General features: G+C 37.6%; 1 protein-coding gene across 1 annotated transcript; it reads right to left on the bottom strand.

Moving 5' to 3' along the window:
• LOC109214435 (protein S-acyltransferase 11-like) lies at nucleotides 5,208-16,730 on the bottom strand. Its single transcript, XM_019378352.1, has 4 exons — nucleotides 16,606-16,730; nucleotides 14,846-15,071; nucleotides 6,743-7,041; nucleotides 5,208-6,029 (listed from the first exon to the last, which is right to left on the bottom strand). The coding sequence occupies exons 1-4, from the start codon at nucleotides 16,672-16,674 to the stop codon at nucleotides 5,544-5,546; spliced, it is 1,080 nt and encodes a 359-aa protein (XP_019233897.1). The 5' UTR covers nucleotides 16,675-16,730; the 3' UTR covers nucleotides 5,208-5,543.

Raw genomic sequence — 23,531 nt, 5'->3', positions numbered from 1 at the left:
ACACTTACTATGGGCTAAAAATAATTTAATCAAAGTATTATGCTAGGGATGGATTTCAGGAATAATACTGAAAGCTCAATAACAGGAAATGACAAGTTCTTTCTCGAATATAAATTTCAAATTTAGTTATATCATTTAACAACTTACATTTCAAGACATTTAAGCAATTTAAATCATAGAGAGTTCCAAAGAATTGTCATGCACAAATTATGCCGAGGTCGTAATATTTAAACTGTGCACTGCCAGAGGGTCGAGCGGCGCGAACCATAGATGCATCTATTTACTAGCGAGGCGCTCGGCCCGATTTTTAAGAAACACAAATTTCTCATTTAAAGTCAAGTATCCCATTCAAATCTTCAAGTGAATTTAACCTTATACAATTCTTTTTATCAATTTCTAACATGACTTAAGTGATTATATTAGCAAGTAAGGAAGCAAACATTTCAAATATAGCATGATACGGGTCCTACACTACCCGGACAATAGCATAATAGTAGCTACGTACGGACTCTCTTCACCGCGTACGTATGTAGTCCCCCACAAATAGGTACAAACATTTATTTAATTCACCTATGACATTAATTCCCTCTTACAAGGTTAGAAAGGAGACTTACCTCGTCTCAAAGCCTACTCCCTAATTCAAGAATGCGATCAAACCTCCAAATTCGATGCCAAACGACTCGAAACTAGTCAAACATTACATAAACTAATCAATTTATGCTCAAAAGTTCATATCTCCATTATTAAAGTGATTACCCACCCTAAATTGCAAGATTCCTAAAATTCACCCCCGGGCCCACGTGCCCGTATTTTGGAAAATTTTGCAGAAGGTGTTACCCATGGCCTTAGGAACATAAATATATAATTTTGCTAAGCCCCATAACCAATTTCGTGTTCAAATCTCATTTTTATCAAAAACCTAGGTTTTCATCAAAACTCTTGATTTTCACTAATTTTTGCATGTTAATCTACCCATAATCTATGTATTTAACTCATGTTGTGTATAAATTACTTACCTCAAAATGCTAGGTGAAAGCCTCTTCCAAAAGCTCCAAAAATCGCCTAAGAGATGAAGTGAAATGAAATAAATGGCCTAAATCCCGCATTAAAAGAGCTGGACATAGCCCTCTGATGTCTCATTTGCGACACCAGGTTCGCAAATGCGACAAAAGCCTCGCAAATGCGAAGCCTGGGTTTCAGTTGCTGGGGTCGCAAATGCGACTTCTGCTGGGATCGCAAATGCGGTATAAGTGTCGCAAATGCGAACACTGCCTGGGTCGGGCTCCTTCGCAATTGCGAAGCCCTCCTCGTAAATGCGAGGTTCGCTTGCGAACAATCTCTCACATTTGCGAGACCTGCAGCTGTTGCCAAGGAACACCAGAAATCTGGTGTGTTTTTACCCCTTCCGAACGTGCGAAACTCACCCGAGCCCTCGGGGCTCCGCACCAAATACTCACACAAGTCTAACAATATCACACAAACTTGCTCGCATGATCAGAACACCGAAATAACATCAAAAACCACGAATTGGACGCCAAAACGCATGAATTTACTCATGAACTCCAAAAACTTCTAAAACACTTCCGCGCGCCCGATTCCTATCAAATCAACTTGGAATGACGCCAAACTTTGCGTGCAAGTCTTAAATGACATTAGGGACCTACTCCAATTTCCGAAACTGAAATTTGAACCCGATATCAAAAAACCCACCCTCGGTCAAACTTTCCAAAAACTTCAAGTTCTAACTTTCGCCAAATGACTCCGAAACGACCTACGTACCTCCGAATTTACTTCCGGACGTGCTCCTAAGTTCAGAATCACCATACGGAGCTATTCCCAAGCTCAAAATCCCAATCGGATGCCTAGAATGTAAAAATAGATTTTAACCCAAACTTATGAAATTTGCTCAAAATGCCAACTTTCACTATTAGGCGTCGAAATGCCCCGGGTCATCCGAAACCCGTTCTGAACATACACCCAAGTCTGAAATCATCATATGAACCTATTGGAACCGTTTAATCCTGATTCTGAGGTCGTTTACTCCAAATGTTGACCGAAGTCAAACCTAGCCTTTTTAGGCCAACTTAAAAAACCAAGTGTTCCGATTTCAACCCGAACACTTCCAAATCCCGAACTAACCATCGCTGCAAGTCATAAATCAGTATAAAAAAAGGGTCATGTGGAAACAAGCTATGGATTGCCTCAAATTTCAGACCATGCTCCTATGCTATTAACCCTGACATCCTCCACATGGAAAGGTAGAGTTCCTTTCATATTTTTTAACATATGGGCAGCACATGAGGACTTTTCTCAAGTAGTTGCTAGCATGTGGAATTCGCATAGTACACAGGGTACTTTGAAATCAGTTTGGGCAAGAATGAAAGACCTGAAACCTGCTTTGAAAGCTTTAAACTTTAAGGAATTCAAGGGCATCACTCAGTAAACTTGAGAAGGCTAGAGTAGAACTGTGGGACATCCAAGGGAAAATCTCACAAGGTTGCATTGATGCTTTACTGGATATGGAGAAAAAAACACTACTGAACCTTGAGAAGTGGTCTTTAATTGAAGAGAGTGTCCTGCAGCAGAAAGCTATAGCAAAATGGATACAACTTAGAGATTGAAATTTTAAGTACTTCACAGCAGTGATGAAGGATAGAACTCAAAAGAAGCAAATCAAAGAAATTACAACTTTGCTAGGAGACAAGTTGACTGACCCTGATGCTATCAAAAAAGAGATTGTTGATTTCTATAAAAGCCTAATGGGATCAGCTGCCACTTCCTTGCCAGCCGTCAACAGAATGTACATGAAAAATGGTCCTACACTATCTCATCAATAAAGAGTTTATCTCTCTGCAGAAGTAACTATCAAGAGATTATTGAGAGCCTTAAAGAAATTGGTGATGATAAAGCTCCAGGTATTGATGGCTTTAATGCAGTTTTCTTCAAAAAAGCATGGGATATTATCAACATTCAGATCATAGATGTTGTAGAAGAGTTCTTCTCAACTGGAAAGATCTATAAGGCCATAAACTGCACCACTGTTACATTAGTTCCTAAAGTGACTAAACCTACCACAGTCAAAAAGTATAGACTAATAGCCTGTTGTTCAATCCTATACAAGATGATCTCTAAAATCTTGGCTTTCAGATTGCAGAAAGTCATGCCTTAAATCATTTGTGAAGCTCAAGCAGGCTTCATTCCTTGTAGAAAGATTGCTGACAGTGTCATCCTAGCTCATGAGCTAGTCAAATCTTACACTAAACCCCAGATATCTCCTAGGTGCATGATAAAGATTGATCTCCAAAAAGCTTATGACTCAGTAGAATGGATCTTCTTACAAGAGGTAATGGAGGAGCTTAGATTTCCTGACAGGTTTATCATGTGGATAATGGAATGCATTAAGACTGTGAACTATACTATCCTTGTGAATGGAGAAACCACAGAACCTTTCAATGCTGCCAAGGGTATTCGACAAGGAGATCCTATCTCTCCTTTCCTTTTTGCGATAGTGATGGAGTACTTAAGTAGATCACTACATGAGCTTAAGAAGGAGCCTACCTTCCAATATCATCCCAGATGTAGGAAGCCGGACATTACTCATATGAGTTTTGCTGATGATCTCCTGTTATTTGCTAAGGGTAATCTGTCCTCAGTGGCCACACTATATAAATGTTTCTCTCAGTTCTCTCAAGCATCAGGGTTACAAGCTAATCTAGGAAAAAGTTCAGTATATTTTGGTAGGGTGAAGCAAGATGTGAAGGAACAGATATTGACTCACCTGGGATTTGAAAATGGATCCTTACCCTTCAAGTACCTAGGCATTCCTTTGTCTACAAAGAAAACAGCTCTCATACAGTGGCAACCTTTGATTGAAAAATCACAGCTAAGATTTCTTCATGGACTGCTAAAAGGGTATCTTATGCCGGTCATGTGCAGCTGGTCCAGTCTGTAATCTTTGGCATCCAAGCGTACTGGGCTCAATTGTTTATCTTACCTGCTAAGGTATTGAAAATGATAGAGGCACTCTGTAGAAGTTACATTTGGCCTGGAACTAACACAATAACCAAGAAGTCCTTAGTAGCATGGGAAAAGATATGTACTCCCGAGTCAGCTGGTGGACTTAATCTCATCAACCTTCCTTTGTGGAACAAAACAGCAATTGCCAAGACTTGCTGGGACTTACACAAACATGACAAACTATGGATAAGATGGATCAATACATACTATATCAAACAACAGCAGCTGTAACATATGCAAATACCACAACAAGCCAGTTGGATGGTGAGAAGAATAATTGGATCTAGAGCAACTATACTGCAGACACAAAATATAAATGATCACAGCAAAAGCATTCTTATACAAATATACCTACAACTTCTAGGAGACTTACCAAGAGTTAGTTGGAAATATCTAATCTTCCACAATACTGCTAGGCCTAAGGCAGTCTTCACTAAGTGGTTGTTGCTTCATGGACGATTGCCAACTAAAGATAGGCTAGCTAGCTGGGGTTTAAATGTCACCCCTCAATGTGTTATGTGTTAGGGTAAGGATGAATCAAGGGAGCACCTTTTTGTTAAATGCCCATACACTAAAGAACTGTGGGAGAAAGTCATGAATTGGGTTCAAAGATCACATATGTCTACCACTTGCTGGGATCAACACCTTTAGTGGATCATCAAGCAAGGAAAAGAGAATTCCAAGAAGGCTAGCATCTTCAAAATGATATATGCTGAGATCTGCAATATGGATCAAAAGAAACACACGTATATTTGAACAAAGGTATAAAGGCAGGTGATGTTCTTGTGCGAGAGATAACATATATTTGCAATGTTAGAGTAGCTACTCGAGCTAAGAGTTACATACAACAATTTTACCTAGGAAAAGAGTAGATATTAGTTTTATATGCAAATAGGTATGCTTCGTTTTTTTTTAAGCCTTGAGATAGTCAACTGAGTAGCTTGACTATGGATTTGTACAGCTCTTCTTTGGTGATTAATATAAAAGAAAGTTAATTACAAAAAAAAAAAAAAAAAAAAAACCTCGCTTCTTTGTATTCTCTAATTTAGTTTATTTACTTAAAAAATGAAGAAAGCTGGTTTATGTGGTGGCATTTCAAACCACAACGGTGTGTGTGACAAGTGCAGTGCAGACCTGAATGTAGGTTTCTGCAATTCTCCCTTTCTCGAAAGATATTATTTCACTATTCATTAATACAGTCATAAGAATTTTGACATTTCATGAAAGCAGAGGTTACAAGTGTTAGGTGCACGAAGTAGTTCTGAGCGGCCAAAGTGTACAATGCTAAGTTTTCAACTGTTTCAGCTATCAGGTCATCTGGTTATTAGCCAAATTGTCAAACTTACAAGAAAAAGATATATGAGAAATGTAGGCAAAATGGCTATCTGAGAAAATGAACAAAGAGATCTTCTATTCTATATCTATTTTGCATGACATTGTTTGCATCTATCTGAATGATCCAATCCAAAGAAAGAATCAATTGATGAGAAACATTCAAAGGAGAAATCGGTTCCCCTACCCAAGCTTCACTTCTTGTGCTTCTTCCTAGAACTGAAGTAGATAGGCAAAAATCTTGTCGTCGTAGGAGAACAGCCAAAGAACTGGATAAGATTTTGGCAATCCTTTTCTGCAGTTTCATCGCCCTCTGACCAACTTATATGACTCAAGTATGTCTTACCCTCATATATGAAGCAGAGTTGCTGCCACAGCAGCACAGTCAAACCTATCAGGATAGAAACACTAGCAATAAAAAGGTACACAAGAACAAGCCCTCTCGCAGGTACGAACAATGTAGACTCGAGAAATGCAAATATGACATCTTTCAAGGTTCTCAAAAACAACTTTTGACCGACAGCTTCGTTCAAAAGGTGAATTGGCTTGTGGCTTAGCGGTGGCCAAAAATGAAAAGCTGCATAGGCAGACATGATGGACACATATATTGTGCTAATGATTGCTGAAATAAGGAAAATGATGAAGCTCCTGTGGTTAGATGCACCAACACAATTGCCAATCTGGTGCAACAAAAGAAGCACATTCATTACTCTATATAATCTGAGTTTCTTTTTTTTTTCTATATAATTATTTTCAGTTGATTAAGCATAAAAGATCGCTGCACAAAAACATTCAAGTTTCTCATAGTTGACTAGTCTAAAAGACAGAACTGAATATGAAGTAGCAAAAACCATCCGATAAACCAAAATGTGATGGTATGAAAAAGGAGCTCCCAGACATGGAGGCAAAATTTCAATAAAATGCAGCCAATAACTGCCAAGTTTAATCTAAGGAAACATGACATTTCAGTGCCTCAACTATTTTTTCATTTTGTGGGATGTGGTGGTGGGAGTGAGCAAGTCGGGGGATAGTTTTAAGTGAAAAGCCGATCTTCATAAAATTAAGTTAAAAGAAATGATTTGCTAGTGAGATCTAAGATATTGCATTTTGTTTGCAAGCGTCTAATATATTAGTATCAGTCATACAAAAGTCCATCACAGTGATTAAAGATTTCTCACATCGGAATTCCTTAAAAAGTGAAGAGACTACTACTTAATGATATGATGCATTTTTAGGGGAACTCTCAGAGCAATCTACATGCAAGTTATGATTGTCATTTCTCCTAGTTTCTAAAAATTCACAAATTTCGTACTGGAAGCAGATAAATTCAAATGTGTAACATTCTAAAAGACAAACATTTTCTTGAAAATGCAAAAGAATAATGAGAACTTACAATTGGGCAATGATGATCCATATCCAGTATACACATTCCACATGAACGGCAATGGTGTGCCCTAGGCATCTTTGGCTTTGAACAATGTTGACAAAAAGTATAATTCTCAAGCCCAGCTTTTTTAACAGCAGGATAGCTACCCCAGAGTATGTCTGGTGGAGCACCAGCAGATCGAAACGCAGCAAGGCTAAATGCGGACAGGGTAGATATGGACAATGCTACAGCAATTAAAGAGTGAACACTACTGCAGAAGTAACTGATAGAAAATACTATAGGATAAATTGCCCAAACACCACCACCTGCACTACCCAAAAAAAAAAAAAAATAAATAAACAGAAAGCTAAATAAACTTACAAGTATTAAATCCAGCAACAAAAACGAGTTTAAAGCTGCAATAAAGTATTAATATATTTAAATGCAACGTCGTACAAGAAGATATACACAAACAGAAACCGATCAGAGATATCAAAATCTCTAATTAGGAGAATATTCCATATAATGTTGCAAGAATCAAGATTAAGATGCATTCTATGACCAGACTAAGAAAAGAAGTATAGGAAAAAGCTGATTGGTACAAAGAGTAGACTGATTCTAGGGGAGAGACATGATATAAACAACAAACACCTATACAAAGGTACATAAACGCAACAGAAGTACATAAAAAAAATAGGAATATGGCTTCTTGGAACTTGAAAAGGTTAGAATGTTGAAATGGTTCTTTGTACAAATGCACATACAACTGCCAAAAACACCATCATTCTCACCAAAAAAAAATGCCAGACACACCATCATTCTCATAATAATAATAATAATAATAATAGTTGCCATACACACCAAGCTTCAGAGCCAGGATAAGTTTGCAAAATAAGATAAGGGTTCAATAACATTCTTCTTCTTCAGTTTATACATGTTCTTCCAATCCCAAACTTCCCTAATACTTGATCTGCGGTAGTTCCTTTTCTAAGTTGTTGCCAAACAACTTATGTGTTTCTTGCAAATATAAGTGCATGTCAAACAAAACAGTTACACTAACTTGACTTGCAAATTAGACTGTCAGACAAAACAGTTTCACAAATCTACTATAAATATGCATAACACTTGAGCACCCAACCTAGCCTCTTCAGCTATCATTTCTAAATAAATTGCTACCACTTAATATGCATTTGACTTAGAATCCGACCTGTTGTCATAATACAGACCGTAAATGATTGCTTAGGCTTCAGTAAACATACTTAAACGTCAAAATGGATATATATTCATTCTCAAATAAAAATGTACTCCCAAGTGGGCTTCAAACCTTCCAATTCCTACATCATTTAGCTATTTAGGTTTTCAATAAAAATATCTCAATAGGTTTAATCATCATGAATCACTAATTCATTTAAGGTAATGTTCTTTTAGATTGTGAATAAACTATATAGATCGCTTAATCATATAACATTCATGGTGCTATCTTGTGGTCTTATGTGAAGTGGTTCAAGCTTTGTTCCAAATTTGATCATATACACATAGCTGATACATACTTGACAATGCCCAACATGGGGACACCTTGATTTCAATGTATCTAAGGAGCTACATTCCCAGACAAACTTTTGAATTCGCAACTCCATAAAGTCAGTAACTGATCCTAAAAAACGGAAAGAATTATATTAGGTCACTGTTTAACGAGAAGTCTCAACAACCTCTGGATTGCAAGAACCGCATAAGGGGCATGTCTATATAAGCCTAAAACGTTGCTAGACAAGTATGCAAAGCTGAGTAAAGACTCCTGCTCGGAATTTCAGGAAACAGACTTCACTCATAGAAATGACAGACCGTACAAGAGGCTGCACGTGTTTGAACTATGAAAGCTTAAGAACCTACTGAATAATCTTATTTTGATTAATAGGTAAGATTTTATTGAGAAACAAAACTAATCAGCAAAGAAGAAAGTGCCAAAAATGTAGAAATATGTTGCAAAATCTCCCCTTTTTAGTCACATAAGGAACTGACAAAGCCAAGAACTCTATTAATATCATAAAAGACTTCCATTTTTCCCAAAAAGCCAAGAAGAAAATTTTATATTTCATCCTTTGCATATCTATAGCTTTATCTTGAAAGCATGTCGTACAAAGGCCAAGAACTGACGAATGAGATTGAGGGGAGCAAAGAGGGGAAAGTTTGGCTCCAATTTTCAACGATAAGCAGACACATTGTTCCCTCCCTTCCTCCTCTTTTTTTTTATAACTGTGGTGTCCGGGCTAGCTTGCGCGCACTTCGACTAATTCCACGGGATACCTGCTACCTCCAATCAACACTTAATGGCCACTTTCTCTTCCTATGGTCGTGCCAGCTCTCGCTTCCTACATAATGATTTTTGTTCTAGATTTCATTTCTCCGTCGAGCGCTCGATCTGCGTGCCTGGGAGCAACTTAAACAAAGAAGAGTTTGGTCCGGTCTGAATTCACGCACAGCCTGGCAGCCTGCCCGCTTTTTTCCGTTACACGGAGAAATAACCAATCCCAAAGGATTCTTTAGTGATATGCGGAAATATTGTTCCCTCCCTCCCAAGGACATTACCAGAACCGATTGGCTCTTTTATTGGGACCTAACAAAATGTGCCCAAAGCAATTTAAACAGAAGCAAATTCCGCAGACTCCGTAGATATCTTTGTAGGTCAGAAAGGGGTAGACCCCGAACACACTAATACAATTTTATTTACACAAGTGTATAAAGATACACTAGGTCTGCTTCTTCATTAATAGAATTGGAGCCCCTAAACTTGGACAAGGAAGACGGACCCCGGGGTGGAGGGAGGGGCATTTCCAGATAAACAACCATTCGAAGACTTTACAGATCTCTATTTACTAGGCCATAATTATCTTTCCTTGTACATATATAGCTGACTTCTAGGAATTAGGAGATCTAGTTACCTTAGTTAAGACATTCTTCATATGTATATAAACGGTTGAATCATTTGACTATAATATATGAAAATCCTCCAACGCCTTGTTAGTAAGATGGCAACAGAGCCTCTCCCGAGAGGGTGAACTAATTTTGCCACTGCTTGGTCTTTGATTTGGTATCACCAGAGTTTGGTGATATTTAAGTGTTGCTAGAGTTAGGGACTTCGGGTGTTGTCTGAAACTTGGTAGGTGAGCATCTCTGGCGACATTGAGAGAATCAGGATCCGGTGGCTTGAAAATGCATGTGTGCGTCTCACGTGCCTGTAAAACCCATCTAATGCAGCAAATTTCGACGGAGCGTGGAGGCCCATGGACCGTCAAATCTTAGTCTCCATTGTTGGTCTGACGTTTTCCGGCAGATTCCGGCCTAGTAATGGTGGTTCGATGATCAATAGACCTTTTTGGAGAAGAACTACCTTGGACCAGGTCTATCAGTCTTTCTTTGTCAGGTTTGGACTTGATTTTGTTGCTACTTGGTTTATCTGATTCTATATTCTGTTTGGAGATTGCCGGTGAGTGCAACTTCAAGTTCTCCTGTTGCTGGTCAATTTGAGGCTTACCTTGGGAAAATTTTAAGTAATCTCATTATACTTGTTGAAACTCATTAGGTCTCCATTTGTTGATCTATTCCTACTATTGGATCGATTTTGTATTTTGGAAGGCTGCGTACAATATACCCTTGTGGCTTGGCCCTTCTCCGGACCCCGCGCATAGTGGGAGCTTAGTACACCGGGCTGTCCTTTTTTTTATTTTGTTACTGATATAGTGGGTTGCATATGCATGGAGAGTTATCTGATTGTTGGGTTTCAGTATTATACGTGCTTTTTCTGTACCTTAATCCCGGCATATTGCTACCAGGTTTCTTCTAGTTCTTCTTTGTGATTTTATCTGTGTGGAATAAGACTTGGTCGAAACTCCTTGTTTGAGCTTTCCTATTTGTGGGAAATTTTGGTGGATCCTCCAATTTAGTTTGGTAGTGTGAGTAATTATTTGGAAAGGAAACAAATGATGAGTGCTAAAGCAGCTCTGGTTTCCGTGGATGAATTTGCAAGGTTCTGTTAGTATCGAGAATCACTTAAGCAATCTACTCCAGTTCCTACCCTTGTTGAGTGAAGTAAAGCTTGTCTTATCTCCTCTTCCAACTGGGTAAATTGACTCGGGTATCACAAATCATATAACAGGTAATCCTAATATCTTTTTTAATTTCAACCACACAAAGCAACTTTTCCTGGTGACAGTAGCTGATGGGACAACCTATAACGTTGTGGGATGAGCTGTTAAACTAACCTCATCTACTACTCTATTATCTGTGTAAAGTCTACCAAAGTCGGCCTTTAATTTGATTTCCGTAAGTAAACATACCAGAGACCTTAATTGTTGTATCTCGTTCTTTCCCGATCATTGTTAGTTTCAAGATCTTAAGACGAAGCAAGTTACTGGTAGAAGACATTTATCAGGTGATCTCTACATCCTTGATGAATACGACCTTCGATTTCGTGCCTACTCCAGTATGTGTCACCATTTGAAGCATGTTTGGGACATCCTATAGCTTCCTATTGCTTTTCGAAAAGGTATTCGTCAATGCAAATCCATATACTCCATTGCTAATGTTGTTTCTTATGACCACCTCTCTCATGCATCTAGATCTTTGGTTATCTCTCTAGATTCTATTTCTATACCAAAAACAGTAAAGGAGGCCTTGGATTATCCTGGATGGTGTGATGCAATGCTTGAGGAGATACACGCTTTAGATAAAAATCACACTTGGGATCTAGTGGATTTACCTAAAGGAAAGAAAGCAGTAGGATGCAAGTAGGTCTTTGCAATTAAAGTTAATCATGATGGCTCTATCGCAAGACTTAAGGCAGACTTATGGCTAAAGGTTATGCTCAGACTTAAGGGGTGGATTATCCAATACCTTCTCCCCAATAGCCAAGCTCGCCTTTATCCGCTTGTTTATTTCTCGGGCCGCTTCTCAACATTGGCCTTTACACCAGTTAGATGTCAAAAATGCATTTCTTCATGGTGATCTCTACGAGAAGGTGTAGTATATGGAGCAACCATCTGATTTTGTTGCTCACGGGGAACACGGAAAAGTTTGTCATCTAAAAAAATCATTGTACGGATTAAGCAAAGTTCTCGTGCTTGATTTGGCAAGTTTAATGAGGTAACTCAGGAATTCGGGCTGAAAAAGAGCAATTGTGATCACTCGGTCTTCTATAGGCAATCAATAGCCGGCCTTATCCTCCTTGTTGTATATGTCAGATGACATTTTCATTACAAGAAGTGACTATGACGACATCTTTTCTCTTGAGTCTTTCTTGCATACTAAGTTTCACACGAAAGACTTGGGCCATCTGAAATACTTCTTGGGAGTATTAAGTTTCTAGAAGCAAGAAAGGAATTTTTTGAGAAAGTATATCCTTGAGCTACCTGCAGAAACTGAAAAGTTGACAGCCAAGCCTTGTAATACCCCCAATGGTTCCTAATGTGCATCTAATGAATGATGAGAGGACCCCTTTGATAATCCAAATAGGTACGGGAGGCTAGTTGGGAAATTAAACTATCTCACTGTGACTCGTCCAGATATTGCGTTTGCAATAAGTATCGTTAGCCAGTTTACGTCTGCACCTACGATCAACGTTGGGCAGCTCTGGAACAGATTCTATGTTACCTAAAAGGAGCGCCTGGAGTTGGCATTTTAAATAGCAATTATGGGCATTTTGGCATTGGGTGTTTTGCAGTTGCAAATTGGGTAGGATCCAAAAGTGATAGAAGATCTACTACCAATTACTGTGTCTTAGTCAGTAGAAACTTGGTATCATGGTGGAGTAAGAAACACAAAGTCGTATTTCGGTCGAGTACAAAATACGAGTACAGAGCAATGGCACAATCCACATGTGAGGTCATATGGATACATCATTTTTTAATTAAAATTGGGTTGAACCATCCTACTTTAACAGAACTTTGATGTGATAATCAAGTTGCTCTCCATATAGCCTCAAGTCCGATGCATCATGAAAGACCAAACAATTGAGGTTGACTGTTATTTTATTCGGGAGAAGATTCAGAAAAACTTGATTTCCACTAGCTATATGAAGACAGGAGAACAACTAGCTGATTTGTTCACAAAGGCGTTAAATGGAGCTCGGGTTGATTACCTTTGTAACAAGCTGGACATGACAAACATCTATGCTCCAGCTTGAGGGGGAGTGTTAGTGTGTTACAGAATCTCTATTTACTCGTCTATAATTATCTTTCCTTGTACATATTGCTATAGCTGATTTCTAGGAATTAGGAGATCTAGTTAGCTTAGGACATTCTTCATATGTATATATATGGCTGAATCATTTGAGTATAATACAAGAAAATTCTTCAATACCTTGTTGTAATATGAAACAATCTTTAGTGCAAATCTACAATAATTAAGAAAGTAAGAAATGAACAACTATACGGCTGAGACTAGTATTGCAGTTCATACATCACACTTTAGGTGAATGAACTTTATGAGTCATTTAAGGCCACATGTGCCAGTGTGAAATCATACTGTGTCACACTTCTGATCAGAATGAATCATGAATAGAGGTGGCAAAATGGTTAAAGGAAAACAGTTATCTATCCATATTATCCATTAAAAATGATTGGATTATGAAATTTTTAAAAACAGGTCGAATATGGATAAGAACCATATTATCCACTTAGAAAATGGATAACCAATGAATAACTAATGGGTTTAACTTTTACATTTGTAAAATCTCAAATTAGGGGTTCCTCGTGTTTGGGAGATTAGGAATTTCCCAAAAGTGATCATATTCAAGAAGTCATGGATAATATGGATATCCGTGTGGAAATTCTTTATCCGCCGAATAACCTGTTTTTTATCTGTATTAAATATGGGTCGGGTCGGATAATTCATCAGTTTTTTGAATTACCCGTTTTCGACCCGCTCATATTCAACCTGAGCCGCCCGTTTGCCAACCCTAATCATGAATGAGATGCGGAAACCATTCCCAACAGAAACCAGCATTTCCCGTGTCAAAGCCACAGGTCAAATCTTAGCAATAACATCTAATATATTATTAACCATGCCAGCTACTCCACATAAGCAACAACTTCTACCGATCGAAATGAAAAAAGTATAAATGGCTGCATAGGGATGGCAATTTGGGCGGGGCGGAGCGGGGCAAGGCAAACTCTAAATGGGGCAGGGCAGGGGAAGATTTAAATTGGGCGGGGTGAGGTAAATTTTTTTTAAAAAAATTAGTGGGTTAGGCAAGGCAAACTTTATTTTGGAATATGTGAAAGTTGCACTATTAATCTATTTGACTTTTTAATTTAATGACTAAGTATCACGTCTCTCCCTACTTTCTATTGTCATTCTTGCTTGTGTTTTGTGGATTTGCATTAAATATATTAACTATTTTGTTTACAGAAGACTTGTGAAAGCAATTGCTAGGTATCTTTTGTAGAAGATTGAGATTCTCCACCTAAAACATATTAAAATATAAGTTTTCAAGAGGTTCAACATATATAATATCACTGTTGCTCATAGCGTTAGCTTTAAGTTATTTTTTTAAGTTGAAAGAGAAATATTATATAAAGTATTAGCAGCTGTCTTTGCTATCCTCAATAAGGCATTAAAGTATACAACATGAAGATAAAATTTCAACATTCCCCTCCAGATAAGTATCTTTTTTTTTTTTGCCTGACCATAATTTTTCAAAATTGACAAATAGTCACATGTTTGGAGTTTAATCAGCTTTAACAACTTTTAAGAAAATAATGACTAAACAAAGCAAATTGGTTCAAATAAAAATTTGAAAAAGTTAAAAAAAATTAATTTAGAATATTGTAAAAGAAAAATGATGAAAAAACATAAACAGGGCAGGGCTTAGCGGGCTGGGCGGGGCAGGGCAAAAATATGATAAAATACTAAATGGGGCAGGGTAGGGCGGGTCAAAATGTTAGCAGGCCAAGGCTTGCCCTGCCCTAACCCGCGGCGCCCCACCCTATTGCCATCCCTATGGCTGCAGGCATATTGGAGAAAAGGAGATATAGAAGATAGACAATGCTATGAGCACATCTAAATCAAAATTAGTTGTTCTGAAAATACTTGGATCACAAAAGCAGGGAGTATTATAAATGTTCAATCACTTACATATCACAAATAACATAAAGACAACGAGCACACCAACAAAACACCGGTCTCGCAAGCGTCTCCACTTAAAGTTTTTGTTCTCGATTTTTACTGCATTCTGGTTAGTTATTGCTCCGCACCAGAAACACTTGAAAGCAGGTGCATATGGCGGAACAAGCACACGAAGCCCACAGCCCCAACATGTCGTCTCATGATCCTCAATAAGAGCTCTAACATAGTGCTCCCCCTACATAGTAGTATATGAATAAACAGCTAATCTTTTCAGTTGTATTGGTTCATGTATGTCTAAAACTTTCAAAGTAGGAACGAATAAAAGAAATTAGTGAGATCAAAAGAAAGATACTAAAACTTCGGTACGAGATTCTTTGGAAATAACTTACAAAACTATCCTGCCTATTTATTTTCTCTGGGGACATTCCAAGAATTGATCTTTTTAAAGATATCTATAACCCAAATTTGAAGAGAGACAAGATGAGAGAAAAAATTGGAGAATGAGGAGGTCGTCCCTAAGGAATCTGGGTGGAATTTTTTAGATGCTTCTTCTTCTTCCTTCAAATATTCTGCCGATTTTACTGCTTACCCAGTATTGTTTACAGCTTTAAAATGTCAAGAGACTCTTGATTTTTTGCATCCGCGAAAACAAGCAGCTACCTTTTCCACTATCTAAAAGACTACTGAACCTGCTATAAGAAAAAGAAAAAAAAAGGGGGGGCTTTAATAGCACCTAGGATCGCTCTTCTTTCAGGAAGGCCAGTAATATGTTGGACATCCGCCACTCTCATCCTATATTATTTCAAGTTTGGGTAGATCAGGCAGCAAACTTATTCACGAATTTAGCCATGTGATTGATTAGCAGTGGAGCATGTAGCCTTAGAGCTACGGGTTCAACTGAATTTTGTACTTCTTTCATGTAATATAGATATATATGTGAAAAATAACAAAACTTTGATAAATATAAGATTCTGAACCCATAGTTTTAAAGGTTGAACCCATCAAATTAAAATTCTAGATCCGCATCTCTTGATTAGCTATATTGTCAGATGAAAAAAAATATTGAAAGAATTTGATTAAAAATTTATTAACGACTTTTGGAGATTAGTTAGAAATATAATTGCATAAAGATATATATGAAAGTTTTTTTAAGAAAACATTTAAAACCTCTTAATAAAATTTTGCTTTAGGCCACCGATTTTGTTAAGTCACCTTTGGTGTCTCAGCCCCAATTCCACCTCCCACTAGCACCGGTACCGGATAACTCTACCTACTAATACTTAAGCAGATGGGAAGAATTACCAAGGTTTTGAACCTAGATATGCAGAACTCTAAATGCTCAGGGCACACCAAGTTCACAAACAGTTGGCTAGACAGCTAAGAATATAATATAGCGTTCAAGAAGTAGCATAGTTTATCTGCCTTAAAGCTTAAAGACATTATTTTACCAGCAAAATGATCGCACTACAATAGGCAAGCAAATAGCAGAGTTGCAATTTTTTAGGAATTCGAAAACAAAACTAGCAGGACAAAAACAGATAAATTTGGTGAAAATTAAACGGCTCAAAAATGCGAGAAAGAAAGAGACCCTTTATCTCTTTCACTAGAAATCAACTGATTAAACATTCATTAAGAATATTTTTGAGGAGAAAGAGAATCAGAAATTCCAGAAGCAAAGAGCTCAATAGGGGTCAACTAGAGAAGCAGAATCTCATATGAGGAAATAGTAAAAAAAGAAAGAAAAGGGAAGCAGCTCTGACGGAGAATACCTGAGGAACGACGTCATTGGAGGGGGAAATCGTCGCCGTGGAGGTGGTGGTAGAGGCGGCAAAATCCATATTCCGAACCACCTGTCACGACGCCTGCAGCGCTGTTCTTTATGTTCTGGCAAAATTATATATACTTTTTTTTTTGGTACTGTAAAAATACTCGTAATTTTAGCCATACTAATTGTAAATTCTTAATTAATTAAGTATAATTTAGTGATATATGTAGGATTTTACTCATTTTTTTGTTTGTTTTTACCTCTAACTAGTTTTCAAGTTTTGGTTTTGGCTTAAGACGAATTGATGTTGAGCTTGGTTTTTGAAAGAAAGTGTGCTTATTTGAATTTAGGCTTTGGAATATTGAATTTGAAATACAACTTTATTTAAAAGATATTTACTTGCTAAAGTTCTAAGAATATTTGGTTGGTTTAATATTGGTGAAAATAACTGGTAAACAATTTTAGTTTTAATTAACTATATATATATATATATATATATATATATATATTCAAATAAATAGATAAAAACCAAAGAGGAAAAGTAGTTTTTAAAGATAACCCCGCAATAGCATTATCCACCCTCATCGCGCAGTACCCAGATAATAATAACAATATCAATCAGGATCGCACGGCAAAAAACTTCATGCCAAAACCCTAAACAATCCGCTCAACATGTCCACATGTGTTATAATCACAACAATACAATGAGCCAATTAATATAAAAGATATACACTCATAATTTGTCAACAAGGTGCACGAGGACATGAAAATAAATAAATGTGGATGAGGGTTCAGCATAAAAAGCATGATTACGGCTAAATCAATTAGCAGTAATCCCATAAATGCCTAACTTGGCCAATTTATGAATCAAAAATTCTAAAACATGATCTCTAGCATGAAAAGGGTAAGCTCGCATAGTAATACAATGAATTATACATGTATTAAAAAGAGTACACTATCAAAAGGCATATTAGAAACCTAGAGTCTAAGCCGGTCATTTTTCGTACATAGCACCCATATATGCGCTCGTCACTTCGCATATACGTCGCATCACAACATCACAATTAGACAAATACCGTACAAGCCTAAGAGTTATTCCCTCACACAAGATTAGGCAAGATACTTACCTCTAACAAGCCAAATCAATACTCTAAAAAGCCCTTGCCTCTCGAATTGGCCTCTGAACGTGTCAAATATAGTAAAAAATAATTCAATATCAAACACGACTATAGAAATTGATTCCTGTCACACCTCGTTTTTCACCTACACCCGCAAGGGCATAAAGGAGTTTTTCCATTTAAAGGACAATCGAAACGGGATTTATTTATTAAAAATCAGAGTCGCCACTTGGGAGATTTATGGTGTCCCAAGTCACCGGTTGAATCTCGAATCGAGGAAATTATTAACTCTGTTAACAGTCCGCGATCCAGAAATCCAAGTAAGGAATTCTGTTAACCCGGGAGAAGGTGCTAGGCATTCCAGGGTTCCGTGGTTCTAGCACGGTCGCTCCACTGTCATATTTGGCTTATTTATCTGATTTTAGTACATGTTTCTGGATTATGTCTTTAGCTTTGAACCGCTTTTATTATTATTGTTTATTTTAAGAGAACTGCAACGTCGTGAAAACATGTCTCGAATCGCGTCACATAAATGCACCCGCAATTTTTGACACATTTCGACTTCGTTGAGATTTGGATTTGGGTCACATAAATGTGCACCCATATTTAAGAAGGTAAGATTATTAAAAACGCGCCTAAAGTGACTAACGCGTTATTATCTTTGGGGAAAGCCGTGAATTCTGCTAAACGGCCCATCCCGAAGTCTAGGTATTTTGTATAAACATTTACCGAGGGCCCCGCAATTGATGTGCTTTGTTTGGCGAGGCTCGTCTCATTTTATTATTTAAAGGTCAATCCTAAAGCAATCTATAATTTTCTACATTTTTGTCTCTAAAAATGAAGAAAGAGTCCTAGTCAATTGATATTATAAATTTTCGGGCCTCGAGTTCAGGTCCGGATTCAAACAAAAGGGATAACCTCTTGATTTGAACCCGCTACCTAACTTGAAAGCCCAAATTTATGTTATACTAAACTATGAATTGAGACCTTCAAGCCAGGCCCAAATTAATGGACTAAGCGAGTTTGCCTTTGAACAATTGCAGCTGACAGGCCTCGATGCCAGCCCTTTAAAAGGGGTTATCTGGGCCAGGCGCAAGCAGAAGATAGGCCCAAGCGGTTGTGGTGCTTTAAACCCATATCGAGTCCGTCCGGTGCAAACAAAAGAGAGGCCCAGGTGGCTGTGACGCCCCAAGCCAATATCGAACCCACACGCAGTGCTTATCATTGATACATTAATTAATTCTAAAACAAGGAATTCAACATAACTAACTACACCTTGGTTGTGGAATTTATCCAAAACAGCTTAAACAATAGTCAATTGACAAGGCTTACGAATTAGTTTCGAGATGACTGAAGCGTTTACCTTAATCGCTTTTGATTCCTATGAACTCACATTTATTATTACTAACCACAGATATTATAACTTCAAGATTACACTACCAATTGTTAATACAAGTGAAGATCGTGTTTAATACAACTGACTTGTGCTACTCACCTACAACAATTCGAGTGCACAAGTGTTAACCACAAAGAAAGATCTATTAATCAGTTTCCCAAATTCAAACTACTTACTAACATTGAAAATTAAACTAGTCACTGAAATGAAACTATATTATGATGATTATCTATTTTTAAACACGATGCTAAAATGAAACCAGAACTAAACTATACTGAGACTAGAACTGGATAATTACAAATTTGACAGTCTGGGACAGTCCAAATCATACAGTCCAGTTTTCAGTTCAGTTATGCATACAGGAGTACAATAGACTACTAATCAAGTCATAAAATTATCTAAAACATATAGAATCGTTAAAATAACAGAGCAATATCTGAATGTTGGCTTCAACTTCATTTCATGTTTTCAACAAGAGATGCTACATCAAATCAGTCTCGAAGTGTACCTAGGTTTCGAGTACAAGCAAAAGAGAAGGAGATCAGCAATAGTGAAGCAATAAGCAGCACTCAAAATCAGTAGCAATGACAAGCAGAAATTGAATCACAGCCAGAAATGAATTCAACAACTCTAGTGAAGTCCGAAAGCAAGCAGAAGCAAAATTCAACCACAAACGACTCAAATAGGCTCAAATGAGCTAGGGATTGAATCCAAGTATACCAAATAACCCTCAACAATCAGAAACCAACAATCCGACTTGACTAAACCTTAATTTGACTCGAAGAACCCAAATCAGAACATGTTTCAGAGTTTCAGTTACCAAGTACTGAATTAGGAGAAGTAAACCAGCAACTACACTCGAAATTGAACTACCAAGTCCAATGGAACGGTGTTTTTTGACCCTTTTGGAAGATTTTTTTTTTGTTTTTGGTGTTTTTTTTAGAACTAGATCTAGAATTGAATTTGAAATTCAAACTTCAGCTTATGAAATCTGAAGATTGATTTTTGGGGGGAATTCTATGGGTTCCAAAACTTGTGACTTAAGGCATTGGCATGCCTTTTTATAGGCAAAATGAGGGCAGCCCTCAGATTTTCAGCCTTTGCCAATTAGTCCTTATGTTATTTTCAAAGTAGTCCTTTACTTATTGGCTTGTTTCTCAAGCAAGTACACCTACTTTTCTGAATTGCAAACTTAAGACTTATTTTAGAAGGTTCTAGGTAATTCTAACATATCCTACAGCATTCTATCCCAACATCAAATGCCCAAACTACCCTGCTCTTACCCTGAAATTCCTAACCTTATCCTAAATCCTATTACCTTGATCCAGACTAACTATAGTTAGTTATTCAACAAGGTTAAAAAAAATCCCTCTAATTTGATCCTAAAATTAAACTAATCTCAAACCAATTAACTAAAACCTAAAATTGAATCTAATTAGAATGTTAATCCAACAGAGATTTAGTAATTCAAAAATTAAACTGAAGCTAAATTATCAAGAATTATTCAATCAGAATCAAATAGAGAATCCAAGGTAAAAACAGAATCAATTTAACTTGAACTTAAAAGATTAAAACAACCTGATTAAAAGAAACCTAATCTACAAACAGAAACTAACCAAATAGCATGCTAACAGAATCTAATTAGAAATTTAGACTTAAAATTGGACTGGCTCTAGACCTAAACTAATCAAATTGAAACAAACACATGTAGACTGAAATAAACGTGAATTTGACTTGAAACTCAGACAAGGAAAGAAGAAAGAAGATGAAGGGCAGCCGGACTGATTTTTAAAAACAAACAAGAAAACCTTACCTAATGAATCACAACATGAAACGGACTTCAACCATGCTCGAAACAGCGAGACTTCAACACTCCGCCCAAGTTTTAACTCCAGAACCCTAGATTTAAATTTCCATCGATCTTGGAGACCCCTGAGAGATTTTGACATTGAATGCTGGGTGAGGAAGGCAAGGTGATCCCCATGTGTGATTTTGGGACGAGACCGATGAACTAGGGTTTTTGGAGTCAAAGCTCGATTCAAAATTCGACCAGTTTGGGGGACATTCGAAGTGAAATAGGCATGGATTCGTGATGTGAGGAGGGAGGTGAACACTTGGTGTGAATTTGGTGTCATTTGGACAAGGTGTTGTCATGGCCGGGAAAGTTTAGATCTAATATTCGAGACGTTTAGACGGGATTTGAGGGAAAGGGATTGTGGATTCGAGATGAGGGAGAAGAGGGGATTTCAGGGTGTTAATTTGGTGGCATTTGGAGGTGGCGCCGCCATCACCGGCGAAGGAATTTGGGGACGGCGCAATTAGGGTTTATGAGAGAGAGGAGGTTGAGGAAGACGATGGGGTCTGAGAGAGGGGGGGGGGGGGGTCGGTTTCGGACAGTTATATAGTTATTAGGGATCAGTTCCTGGCCGTTTGATCGATTAACATCGACGTCCAGGATTGCATTCTGATTAAACGGGGTCGTTTGGTATGGAGGGGGAGGGGAGGGCAGGCCGGGTCGAGTGAGGGACGGGTATGGGCCAGGGGTTTTTGGGCTGGTGAATTTAATTGAAATGGCCCAATTTGGGTCCTTTATTAATCAACCCTCCTTTCTATTTGTTTTCTTTTTGTTTGTTTCTTGTATTTGTTTTTTTTTTGTATTTCATTTTGTATTTTTTGTATTTTTTCTGATTGTATAAAAATGCAAAAATTAAAATAAAGTCCTAATATATTTCAAAGTTAAACTAATTAACTCCTAAAATTGTTTGAAATCTATTTCGTGACGAATTCACAATTAAACAATTAAAAAAATTCACCAAAGTGTAAAATAATGAAAGAAAAATTATTTTGTTTGAATTTTTGGGAATAATTCATATATAGGGAAAAAATCACGTGCTCACAATTCCAAGTAATAAAGCTCAAATCTTTATCAAATATAAAAAAAGTCAACCCAATCCCGATCACCCATTCCAACACGAGTCCAAATAAGCAAGTTTCATCCAAATACGACTTCTAATCCGGGTTCAAATCCTAAATAAACACTCTTCAAAATTTACTCACAAAACCCCCATTTTCTCCCTTAGATTTCACCAACCAAAAGCAAAAATCAAAGATGGAATTATGAAATAGAATCAAAATTCAAGTCAAGAATACTTACCCCAATCCAAGTGGTGAAAATTGCCTACAAAATCGCCCCAATCTGAGCATGTGGCGAAATATGCTGCTTCTGTGGCGTCGCTTCTGAGAATAGATTCTCGCTTCTGCAAGTCTCACTTATTCTTCGACCCCTCTAACTTGTTGGCCTTCCTCCGCTTCTAAGATATTGCAAGTGCCACCATTGAGCTTGCTTCTATGCATTCTCTCCTAATCGGCCTAATGCGCATCTGCGCTCTTCAGTCTGCATCTACAATTCCGTAGATGCGCTAACTTCCCCACTTCTGCGAACTTTTCTTCCCTAGCCATCCTTCGCTTTTGCGACCTCATTTCTATTTTTGCGGACTCGCACCTGCAGTCCAAACCACACACGTGCGAGAACACCAAAACCAGAATGCTCTCAAGCCTCAAAATGATCCAAGACTCATTCGAAAATACTCCCGAGCCTCCCGATACCTCATCCAATCACACCAACCAATCCCAAAATATAACACGGATCTACTTGAGGCCTCAAATCACACAAAGTAACATTAAAACTACAAATCGTACCTCAATTCAAGCTTAATGAACTAATTAACTTCCAACTTTCTAAATTTGTGCCGAACTACGTCTAACCAACTCGGAATAACCCCAAAATTTGCAGACAAGTCCAAAATGATATAACGAACCTATTCCAACTCCCAAAATAATAATGCAACCTTGATAGCCTCGAAGTCAACTCCCGGACAATCCCATAAATCTTCCAAACGCCCAATTTTTCAACTTCGACAATTAGAGCCAAATCAATCTAGGAACCTTCAAATCTAACTCTGAACATACGATTAAGTCCAAAATCACCACACGAACCTATTGGAACCATCAAAATACCATTTCAAGGTTGATTAAACAAAAGTTAAACAATAGTCAACTCTTATAACTTAAGCTTCCAAAATGAGACTATCTCAATTCACTCCAAAACCTTCCAGAAACAAATACCCACCATCCCTGCAAGTCACTAAACATAAAATACACATACGGGTAACATCAAATAGGGGAACGAGCCTAAAATATACAAAATAACCGATTGGGTCGTTATATTTTCCCCAATGTTCATCCTCAAACGAGTTTAGAATCATACTTGATATAAAAAAGGTGAGAATATCTGCTCCGCATATCATGCTCGATCTCCTAAGTCGCCTCCTCGACCGATTGACCTCTCCAATGAACATCACCATTGCAATATTCTTCGACCTCAACTTCCAAACCTGCCTATCCAGAATGGCCACC

The sequence above is a fragment of the Nicotiana attenuata genome, chromosome 2 (genome assembly GCF_001879085.1).
Source record: "Nicotiana attenuata strain UT chromosome 2, NIATTr2, whole genome shotgun sequence".
NCBI classification, from domain to species: Eukaryota; Viridiplantae; Streptophyta; class Magnoliopsida; order Solanales; family Solanaceae; genus Nicotiana; species Nicotiana attenuata.
Note: the sequence above shows the minus strand (reverse complement) of the source record. Positions and strands in the feature narration are given on the sequence as shown.